Raw genomic sequence first — 12,124 nt, forward strand, 5'->3', positions numbered from 1 at the left:
AAATTCAAAACAAATCAATGTTTAACTGCACGATGAATTTTCACACATAAATCTGCATTTGTCATGAACTGTTTGTTGGAATTTTCTAACATGGGAGAATTAGACAGTTTTCATTCACCTGAGAATTCAGTCTAAATACTGAGCTTCAGTCACTGCTATCTGTACAACTGACTCTTGAAATGTCGTGATTTCAGAAATTTTTTATTCATTCATTGAAAATTAGTTGAGTACTTCTGTTAAGCATAGCTGACAGGACAAACATTTCTTCAGGGTTAATTTGCATCAAGTGGCAGACTGTAGTTTCAGAAGTTGGCTTCCTATATCCTCTTCCTCATTTACATTCTTGTAGACATTGTATTACTCGTTTATTTCAGTGTGAGAAACAAGAGCTGTGTGACTGACATCAAGAGCTGATCTTTGTGAATAAAACAATGTGGACTTTGATTCTTCTGATTTGTTCCATTCCCGGTGAGTGACCATCTGAGTTGTTAATTTCAATAACTAATACTTATTAAAGTCTACCGTCTGGTTTATACAGTATAGAGGTGTTTACATATTTGGAGATATGTAAAAAAACAAAGGAACATCATGTTGACACAGCAGGTAACATCTTTATTGCTGTGACAAATGCCTGAGAATTTGATTCATTCTCCAGCACATTCTCACAAACCCAAACAGGTTCATCATCAACCTGCAAATTCTTTCAATGTGCTCATGGCGGGGAGCAAGTGTGGATGAAATTCCACGTCAGATTTATCCAGCGCAGTGTGTTTCCTCTCAAATACTGTCTCAGGACAGTAATCTTTTCCAGGAAGAACAAACTGCAGAAATCTGATGCACCATCTGCTTTACGAAAGCCTTTGAAGATCAAATGAAAAATGTAAAAATACATGAACAACATCAGGAAATATTATATCTTCTTCTGAATATATGATAATGTCATGGGACACAGTTAACAAATACTTTACAGCTGCATTAGTCATTATCAATAAAATGAAAAAGGAGAGCAGAACATTTTTTTATAGTGATTCAAACAGCATAAACAATTGAACTCGTCCAAAATTTTCCATTTTCAATATACACTGAAAACTGGTGTGGAAGTCAGCCTTCAAACAAAAGATCTTGGGTTTTGATTTCATTCTTTTTTTACTCTTATGACAATTCATTAAATACTGTTTTGCAAGGTGCTGTCACAAAAGTAGGTGGTTGGATTATATATCTTCCCATAAAAAGCTTTTTTCCTTTCAGTCATTAACTTTAACTGAGTTGCTGATGGTATTTTTTGCCCTTCACTTATAACATTAAAATCTATCACTGCAATAAAATTATTGTTCAGTATTGCCACTTCCCCTTCATTGATGATCAAGCAAATTTGAAACACAAAATATTAAAATTCCAAGGGATGGAGCTCAATGATGTGTTAGAGGAAAACCTTCTGCAACAGTTTGAGACTCAACCTCATCAATTTCATGCAGAATACCTGACGGACAGTAAACTGAAGCGTGCCTCTGTGTGTTCAGAAATCCTCTTCGTTTCGAGGCTTCCTCTTTCCAATAAGAACTCTAATCCATGACTTCCATCAGCTTTAACCATTTATGCATTTTCTACCTTTTGCATTTCCTTTCAACTGCCTCATTTATTTTTAAATCTTTTCTATCATTTCAGTCGAGAACTGTTCCCCACAGAAAGAGCCTATCTCCCAAAAAGACTGATCGCCTCGTGTCTTTTGTAGTAAACACTACCCAGTCATCAACAGGCTGTTCCCGTTCCACTCCAGGACACAATGTGACAGCAATTCAAACATTTTCTCATGAAGTATCCCTCTGGAACAATCAGTAAATTACTTCTGTTATTTCACTCTGCTTTAAAATGACAACAATGTTTCATTACAGATAATCCTGACTTTCCTGCCCTCAAGTTTCTGCACATTCCTCAAACAGTGCGGAAACTGGCCATTCAGCCCAACAAGAAGTCACTACAATCCTCTGAAGACCATCCCACCCAGACCCATTACCTGACCCTATTACTGTAGGCCGGTGTTTCCCATGGCTCATGCATCTAACCTCCTCATCCTTGAATATTATGGACACATTAACATGACTAATCCGATGAACTTGCACCTTTTTGGACTGGTGGTTGAAACAGGAGGGACCAATGGAAACCCATGCAGACATGGAGGGAATGTGCAAGCTTCACACACATTCGTGATCATCCAAGATTGGAAAAGGAACAGAGTCCCTGGCGCTGTGAGGCATCAGTGCAAACCACTGAGCCACTGTGCCACCAGTGATCAAGCTTCACACTGGTGAACCGTTTGTTGCGCAACTTCAAATCTCTTCATTATGTCCTTGAGGGCTTTCATAACCATCCTGTGTCACCTGTTGGATCTGCCCCTCACAACCTGAAAATTCAGCCCCTGTGCCCACCATGAGCCGACACACCAGCACCTCCATCCCTCCCTGGCTGAAAGCCTCACTCTCTGGTCAGAACAAAGACACTCCAGACCCTGTAGCTTCCTTCACACTCATCCCCAGCTGACTCCAATCCAGGCCTGTCACTCAGGTTGCTCTCCAGGACGGCAAGATCTCGATGATGCCACACACAATAGAGTTCGAGCCCACAGCGTGTAACAGAAGGCCAATTTCAAGATTGATCCAAAACTCGACCAATGGGGAAACGCTGTTCAAATTATTCCCTGTGAATCTGGAAAACCCTGAGGGCCTGATAAAGGTTTATATTAATGACTACCTTCATCATAAATTGGATAGAATGGAACTGATTACAATGTAACTGAAAATGAAATGGACTTCTTTAGAAATTTCCAAATCTCTGAAATATTTTCTCCTCAGTTTCAGATGCTTTATGGGCAGAGAGATCCTTGACGGGAATTTTGGGAAGAGCGATCACAATACATTGCCACTATGAAGCACAGTGGTACCAGTCACACATTAAATATTGGTGTCACGGATGGACTCGTCAGTGTAATGTTATAGCAGCAACAAACTGGGCAAATGGGAGAATATCAATCACTGATAACAAAGCACAAGGAATATTTCTTGTTACAATGAAGAACCTTCAATGGGGAGATGCAGGATGGTACAGCTGTGGGATTGACGCTCCAGGACTTGACCCAATGTTTTATGTACAGCTGCACATCTCAGAAGGTACATATGTCTCACTGATATTATTTCAATTTTTAATTCTGCTGATATCTCTGATCAAATCTTTATCCAGGAGACAAGATAACATAGTGTTGGAGGGTATTTGATTTTTTGATGGCAGTCGATTTCTCAACAATTGTTTCTTTCCCACAGAAGCTGTCTCTACTCCCAAACTTCAGTTTTTGTCACAACCAAATGTCTCATGTTCTGAGGGCTCGGTCACCATCTCCTGTGAATCTGCCCGGGGATCCCTCCCCATTCATTACACATGGTATGAGAGCTCATCTCAAAACTCAAAGATCTCTGGCACCAATAAACTGGATCTACATTGTCAATCCTTCACACAGCAACATCATCAGTATTACTGCACAGCCTCAAATACTCAGGGAACAAAATCCAGTGAAATTGTTCGTGTGTCAGTCAACAATGTAACAGAGAAGAACTGCAGTTACACTGTGAAAATCAAGAGCACCGGTAAGTGTGGAGCAAACAATGTGATTTTTTTTGCTGAATGTCCGTTCAAACTAGAGTCTTTTTGTGTCACTCTCTAAGGCTGTAATTATTAAAACTCACACTATTTTTTTTCATTGCCAGTTCTGAACAAAACCATCGATCTGCATTGTCCTTCAAAAATGAGCAGGTACATAAAATATTCCCCACATCATGCATAAACACTGTGCAATCTCCAGTAATCCCCAAAAATTAAAATAGTTTTAGATTGATGAACAATTTGAATTTTTCTATCAGATGCAATTATCAAACTCAGTGCATGACAGTTGTGTCCAGATTTTGGACACACTTCGGGTATGGATTGGAGATGAGTTGTACAAATGAAATGTATGAAAGTATTGACTGCAGGCATTTCCTGATATACTCTCGTGTTTGAGCTGTCAGAGAAGGAGCAGGTCAGCATCAAGTAGCAATGATACACATAAACTGTATTTGTAACTATCAGCAGCGGCTCATGTGGCTGCTCTCTAACATTGGTCTCAAACATGCTGTGTGTTCATATTCCCCTTCAGGGCTAAAACGCAAGTGGATACCACTGCCCAGCAGATTTAGGGACTGCTGTGCTCTTGCAGCTGAGACAGTGTCCATGAGCTAATAAACTGAGAACCTGTTCACCCTTTGGGTATGGCATCATTTGTAAACTGTTTGCAGAATGGGGGTTTTCCTGATGTCGAAGCAAGCATTCATTCCTCAAACAATATTGCTAAAAACAGCCAGATTTTTGTCAGAATTACTTCAAAGCTTTTCGCTGCATTTAAATTAACTTCGACACATTGCTGCATTACAATAGTATGCTTGTTTCAACAAAGCACTTCATCAAATGTGAATTGTTTTGGGGTCTCCTCAGATCCTGTAAGGCACTATTTAGTTCATTAATGTCCTTTCAGGAAGGAAACATGCTGCTCTTTCCAGCTCTGGTCTGCATGTGACTCCAGCAATGTGCTTGATTCTTAACTGCCCTCTTTAAAAGGCCTGACAGCCAATCAGTCAGGGGTAATTCAGAATGGGCAGCAAACACTTTCCAATAAAGTATAAACAATAAAAAATTTAACAATTTAGCTCTTGCAGAAATGACTCACTTAAAATACACTTAAGCCATGTTGTGTCTGTACTCCAGGGAGATGGGGAACCTCATTTGTCTGCCTCATGGACCCTAATACCTCAGCCAATGGGAAATCACTGGCAGGTTATGTGTCTGTTGGGGGTTCACTTTATTCCTGACAGTTCAGAAAACTGACACTAAGAGAGTGGAATTAACCAAAGCCAACATCAGCAAATGGCAGCTCCATGTGAAACTCATGGTTTTAAACAAGTCCGATACCTGTGTTGTAGTTTCCAGCCCAAACCCTTTAACAAACCCATTTCTAACACATCAACTCTCAGATTTGAGAAAGAAAGTCAACAAGATTGTCTGTGTGTGCAACCACAGAACATGGGAGAGATACTGATCCAAAGCTTTCACATCAGTTTTTACTGTGGAGTGCTTGGCAATGAACCGGGCCAAGTGTCAGACCTGTTGGTCGGGGCATTTTGGCATAAGCGAGCATAACTCTGTTACTTTTATAGTAGTCATGAAAAAGGATAGGCACATACAGCAGAGCTGGGTAACATAAAATGGGAACAGATGCTGTGAGGGAAGAACACGACTGAAATGTGGAGATTGGTCAAGAAATGCAGACTGTGTGCACTCAATATGTTTGTCCCTCTCAGGCAGGGAAGCTGCGGTGAGTGAGGGAGCCTTGGTTCTCAAGAGAGGTCGAATGACTGGTTAAGAGGAAGAAGGATGCTTATGTAAGGCTGAGGAAAAGAGGAACGAAAAAGGCTCAAGAGGGATACAAGTTATCCAGGAAGGAGCTGAAGAAAGAGCACAGGAGAGCTATAAGGGGGCATGAGGAAACCTCAGCAGTTAGGATCAAACAAACTCCAAACCTTTTTACACGTATGTGAGGAATAAGAGAATGACCAGAGTAAGATCAGGCCGATCAAGGATTATAAAGGGAATTTGTGTGCGGAGCCTGAAGAGACAGGAGAGGTACTTAATGAATACATTTCTTTGGTATTCACAACTGAGAGGGACCTAACTGTAGGGGAGAGCAGTAAGCAGCCTCAGGGGACTTCCCCTCCCCCGACTGCATCCCGAAGCCCTGCTCGTCCCCTGCACCCCCACTGCATCCCAAAACCAGCCCAGCTCATCCCCGCCTGCCTAACCTGTTCTTCCTCTCACCTATCCCCTCCTCCCACCTCAAGCCGCACCACCATTTCCTACCTACGAACCTCACCCCGCCCCCCTTGACCTGTCCATCTTCCCTGGACTGACCTATACCCTCCCTATCTCCCCACATATACTCTCCTCTCCACCTATCTTCTTTTCTCTCCATCTTCGGTCTGCCTCCCCCTCTCTCCCTATTTATTTCAGAACCCTCACCCCATCCTCCTCTCTGATGAAGGGTCTAGGCCCGAAACGTCAGCTTTTGTGCTCCTGAGATGCTGCTTGGCCTGTTGTGTTCATCCAGCTCCACACTTTGGTGTCTTGGATTCTCCAGCATCTGCAGTTCCCATTATGTCTGATCATGATATTCAAAGTAGTGCTCAGTTACAAGAGGTGTACTTCAACAATCTGTTCTGAGTCCTCTTCTATTTGTGATTTTGGTAAATGATTTGGATGTTGGAGTGGAAGGGTGGATGAGTAAGTTCACGAACGATGTAATGGTGGTTTGGGTTGTAGATAATGTGGAGGGATCTTCCAGGTTCCAAAGGGACTTTGATAGGATGCAGAGCTGGGCTGAGAAGTGGCAGATGGATTTTAACCCTGAAAAGTGTGAGGTGATTCATTTTGAAAGGACAAATTTGAAATCAGAATACAGGGTTAACGGAAAGATTCTTGGCAATGTGGAGGAGCAGAGAGATCTCAGGCTTCAGGTCCACAGTTCCCGTAAAGCTGCCACCCAGGTGGGTAGAGTTGTTAAGAAGGCGTATGGTATGTTCGCTTTCATTCATAGAGGGATTCAAGAGTTCAAGAGCCATTAAGCTGGGCTCCACCTGTACAAAACCCTCTTTCAGCTACATTTGGAGTATTGTGTCCAGTTCTGGTCGCCTCATTACAGGAAAGATGTGGAAGATTTGGAAAAGGTGCAGAGGAGATTTACCAGGATGTGACCTGGAATGAAGGGAAGGTCTTATGAGGAAACGTTGAGAGAGCTAGGGCTTTTCTCTTTCAAAAGACGAAGAATGAGAGGTGACTTGATGAAAGTGTATGAAATGATCAGAGGTATAGAAAGAGTGAACAGCCAGAGACTTTTTCCTCGGGTGAAGGCACCTATTACGAGGGGCCATTTTTTTAAAGTGAGTGGAGGTAGATATAGGGGAGACGACAGAGGAAGGTCCTTTACTCAGAGTGTGGTGGGGGCCTACAATGCATTGCTGGAGAGGGTAGTGGAGTCAGCCTCATTTGGAGCATTTAAGCGGCAATTGGATAGGCATATGTATGATAGTATAAGGCAGGGGTCGAGGTTAGATGGGCCTGAGGTTTAAGGTAAAAGTTAGACACAGCACTGTGGGCCCATGGCCCTGTACTGTGCTCTACAGTTCTATGTACTATGTTCTCGAAACACACGGTTGTTGGGGAACTTGGGGATATAAATATTGATGGCTTGATAACTGTCCACATTACAAAAGAGGAAGTGCTGAAGGTCTTAAAAAACACAAAGGTGAATAAATTGGTGGTCCCTGATTAAGCATGTCCCAGGATATTGTGGGAAGTTAGTGAAGAAATTGAGGGATCCCTTGTGGAGATATGTGTCTCATCCACAGTCACAGGTGCAGTGCCTGAGGACTGGAGGCTGGCTAATGATGAGCCTTTATTTAAGCAAGGCTATAATGGGAAGCGTGGGAACTATAGGCCTGTGAGCCTGGCATCAGTGACGGGTAAGTTGCTGGAGCGGATTCTGAGAGATAGGATTTATATGCAATTGAAGCGGGAAGGACTGTTTAGGGTGAATCAGTATCACTTTGTGTGTGTGAAGTGTACCTTACAAACTTGTTTGAGATTTTTGAGAATGAAACCAACAAGATTGATGAGGACAGAGTAGTAGATGTTGTCTACATGGGCTTTAGTAACAAGGTTCCTCATGGTCAACTGATTAGTAAAGTTAGATCTCATTGGATTGAAGGTCATCTTGCCAAATGGAACAAAATTGTTTTGACAGCAGGAGACAGGGTGTGGTGCTGGAGGGTTTATTTTGGATGGGAGGCCTGTGACCAGCGAAGTTGCACATGCATCAGTATAATTTATGTCAACGATTTGGATGAGAATTTAGGAGGCAGGGTTAGAAAATTTTCAGGTGACACCAAAATTGGTGGTAAAGTCGACCATTAAGAAGAACATCTAAGATGACAAAGGGATCTTGATCAATTGGGCCAATGAGCACATAGTTTTTAATTTGGAAAAATGTACGATATTACATTTTGGTAAAACAAATAAGGGCAGGACTTACATAATTCTTGATAGTGGCCTGGGGAGTGTTGTCGAAATGAGAGATCTAGAAGTTCAGTTTGATAATTCTTTAAAATTTGCATCACAAGTCGACATGGTGGTTGAGATGCTGTTCAACATTTTTTCCTTCATTGCTCAGACCATTGAGTACAGGATTTGGAACGTCGTGTTGAGCTTGTACAGGATTTTGGTGAGGTTACTTTTGTTGTCCTGTGTACAGTTCTAGTCACCCTGCTGTAGGAAGGTAAATGTTATATTGAAGCAGCTTCAGAAGAGATTTAACGGAATGTTACTGGAACTGGATGGTTTCAGTTATAAGAATAGGTGAGAAAGGCTGGGGCTTTTTCCACAAGGCTTTTTTATAATTCATTTATTGGATGAGGGTGTCGCTGACCAGGCAGCATTTATTACCCATCTCTAAATGCTCCGAGGGCAGTTCAGAGTCAACCACGTTGCTGTGGGTCTGGAGTCACATGTCGGCCTGAACAGATAAGGATGGCAGTTTGCTTCCCTGAAGGACGTTACTGAACCAGATGGGTTTTTCCTGACAATCGACAATGGATTCAGAGTCATCATTAGACTCTTAATTCCAGATATTTATTCAATTCAAATTCCACCATTTGCAATGGCAGGATTTGAAGCCTCGTCCCTAGATCATAATCTGGGTCCCTGGATTAACAATCCAGCAATAATACCACAAGGGAATTGCCTCTCCCAGAGTGTAGGTTGAGTTGTAAATTTATAAAGGCTTATAAAGTCATGAGGGGCAGACATGAGATGAATAGCAAAGGTCTTTTTCCCGAGGATGGGGGAGTTCAATTGAGAGGGAATGTTTTTAAGATGAGAGAAGAAAGATTTAAAAGGGACCTGAGGGACAACTATTCACACAGGGGTTATTTCATGTGGGGACAGGGGCACAACTAATGAATGGACAGTTACAACAAATAAAAGATGAAAAGGAAAGGTTTGGTGGGAAATGGGCCAAATGCAGACGAGTGGGACTAGTTCAATTTGAGAAACTTAGGCAACATTGACGTGTTGAACCAAAGGGTCTGTTTCCGTGCTGTATGACTCATTGACTCTGTAAAATTATCGGTAGAATTAGGTCATTTACAGGTGTCATTGTGATCAGAGAAGGGGAAATAATGATATCACACAGACTTTTTGTGCAAGTAATGAGCTTCCATTTGTTCATGATGTTCTCTTGGATAATTACAAGTGAAAATGAGGTGAATCTGAACATCATTCCCTTCTTTCAACAGGACAGAGATATATTTGTAACAGTTCTTCAACAATACCACCAACGACTACATATTCCCCAAATACAAATCGAATTTCTTCTCCCAGTCAAACTCCAAACTCAGCAGACAATCTGTCTGAAAGGTATGATACTCTTTGTTTTGTATCCATGTTCGAAATTAACAACTTGTTCAACAATTTTGGCCAAACGAGTGAAAGCCGCTTATTATTTTGGAAATGAAAATGGTGCTGGGTTGATATCAGGCTGCTGTGTCAGTTTCACATTGAAGGTCCAATTGTTTTTGAAAAGTACAATTGGAGAACATACTTTCTATTTTGCTGACCTTCAGACTGCATTGCTCATCTTCATTACTTCACCATTAAACCACATGGAGTGTGATGCACTGTGCTTGCCAAACCTACCTTGCTGCTGTGTGTCCTGGAGTGTGATATCAGGGCAGGTTCATTCCTGCTGGTGAAAAGAAAGATTTGAGGTGATATATCTGCACAGTGACTGGGAGCTTTCAGTGTAAGTCTTTCGCATCAACTCCAATCGCGTGGTGGCTCACAGCGCCAGCGACCCGGGTTCGATTCCGCACTTGGGGAATTGCATGTCTGTAGTTTGCATATTCTCCCCTTGTGGGTGTGGGATTCCTCTGTGTGCTCTGGTTTTAATCCCACAGCCCAAAGATGTGTAGGTTCGGTGGATTGGCCATGCCAAATTGCCTATTTCCGTGTTCCATCACCTTACTTCACGAAATGGGAGACTGAAGGTCAAAGTATTCGGGGATTTTCAATTTTTCACTTCTAGTGAGTTTTGCAATAATTCTTTTACGACCCCACCTCAAGATTCAGAGAGAACTTTGACATCAATAAACTGGATCTATGCTGTGTCAGTTGCCAGGGGAGCAGAGAGAAGCTGCAGTGAGATGACATAAATCAGCAGCATCTATAATTTTGAAACGGACTCTGATGTTGATTCATTCATTTCATGACAATTCAAGATGTTCATTCGTTTAGTTTCTTCAGTCACATGAACAACTGCACCTCATTACATTTCATCACTTTGATATTTGAACAAATTTGAAAAATTCGATGAATCATTTTTGAAAATGAATGCAAGTGTAAGATATCTCCAGAAAATGCACGAATGTTGCACTCCAGTTTTGTTTTACATCTCCCAGCTTGCAGGTGTTATGCCTTGAATAGACAAATTCATCACTGTATCAGAGCATGTGACCTAAGGGGATAATGGTGGCAGGCTCCATCTCAGTTTGGGTCACTTCAAGCATAACATGCTGATGGAAGTGTTCCACTGTATGTAATAGAAGAGCTCAGTTTTAGCACGCACCCTGAAATGATGACTTTGTCCATTAGAGGCTGAACACATCAAATTAGATAAAATAAAATGTGTTATTACTCATCTCAGCTCAGGGTGTTGTAGTTTTCAAAGTAAAGAAATGGCAGCTTTTGAAAACTCAGGGCATTCAGCGGTATCATCAACAGGGTCATTACATTCTCCACCATCTTCTCTTCCTCAGATCCGCAGAGGTACAAACTGATAGGGTGAAAGACTGTCTGGTTCCAGATGGTTAAGACTTGCCTGTTAGAAAGTGCAAGGAGCAATGTGGGTTAATGCCATGATAACAAACTGTGAGGCTGGATGAACACAGCAGGCCAAGCAGCATCTCAGGAGCACAAAAGCTGACGTTTCAGGCCTAGAACCTTCATCAGAGAGGGGGATGGGGAGAGGGAACTGGAATAAATAGGGAGAGAGGGGGAGGCGGACCAAAGATGGAGAGTAAAGAAGATAGGTGGAGAGAGTGTAGGTGGGGAGGTAGGGAGGGGATAGGTCAGTCCAGGGAAGACGGACAGGTCAAGGAGGTGGGATGAGGTTAATAGGTAGCTGGGGGTGCGGCTTGGGGTGGGAGGAAGGGATGGGTGAGAGGACTAACCGGTTAGGGAGGCAGGGACAGGTTGGACTGGTTTTGGGATGCAGTGGGTGGGGGGGAAGAGCTGGGCTGGTTGTGTGGGTTAATGCTATTGTGAGTTTCTCACTCAGTGATCAGACACCTCACTGTTGTAATATTATACCAGACTGCAGTGCCTCCTGCAAATGTCCAACCATTTAAACTTTTAATCCTCATGTATAACTTTGTCCTGAGCATTACAGGACATGCTACTGAAACTTGTTGAATTTGACGGTTACCTATTTGTTCATGTCATTCAAGAATTAAGATGTAGTTCAGTTTTCCCGCTGCCGCCCCTGAGCTGTGCTACTTTAATTTGCTACAATATATTAAGATTGCAGGTTAAATAGTGGATAAATGTTTGAAACCTGAAGCGGACTCACTTTTGTCAAATGATTTTGTATTTCTTACATTTTGCTCAGTTACGTTGTCTGGAATGTGATACGCTGGATGGTCTTCGCTCTCCTGGTGATTTGTTCTGTTTCTGTCACAAAGAATGTGAGAAAACATTAGGTGGGTATCATGGACTTTACAAAAATAATTCTGTGCGCTCTAAGCTCTCCATCAATGAGATGTTCCTGGTTGGAGATGTTTCTGAAGCACGAGACACTGTTTGAGAAGAATGGGTTGGCCATTTGAGACTGAGATAAACAGGAATTTTTACTCAGAGGAGAGGAATATTTGGAATTCTCTTCCCCAGAGAGCTCTGGAGGCTCCAGCTTTGAGTATAGTCTAAACAGAGATCAATAAAT

General features: G+C 42.2%; 1 protein-coding gene across 1 annotated transcript in view; it reads left to right on the forward strand.

The window, feature by feature from the left end:
* Positions 1 to 12,124, forward strand: part of LOC132210796 (uncharacterized) — a 110,150-nt gene that overhangs the window by 47,960 nt on the left and 50,066 nt on the right. The window contains exons 11-13 of the mRNA XM_059653210.1: positions 411 to 468; positions 2,850 to 3,164; positions 3,315 to 3,635. Of these exons, the coding sequence (XP_059509193.1) occupies positions 411 to 468; positions 2,850 to 3,164; positions 3,315 to 3,635 (694 nt within the window). The remainder of the gene's footprint in view (positions 1 to 410; positions 469 to 2,849; positions 3,165 to 3,314; positions 3,636 to 12,124) is intronic.

This window comes from Stegostoma tigrinum, chromosome 21, assembly GCF_030684315.1.
Source record: "Stegostoma tigrinum isolate sSteTig4 chromosome 21, sSteTig4.hap1, whole genome shotgun sequence".
Taxonomy (NCBI): domain Eukaryota; kingdom Metazoa; phylum Chordata; class Chondrichthyes; order Orectolobiformes; family Stegostomatidae; genus Stegostoma; species Stegostoma tigrinum.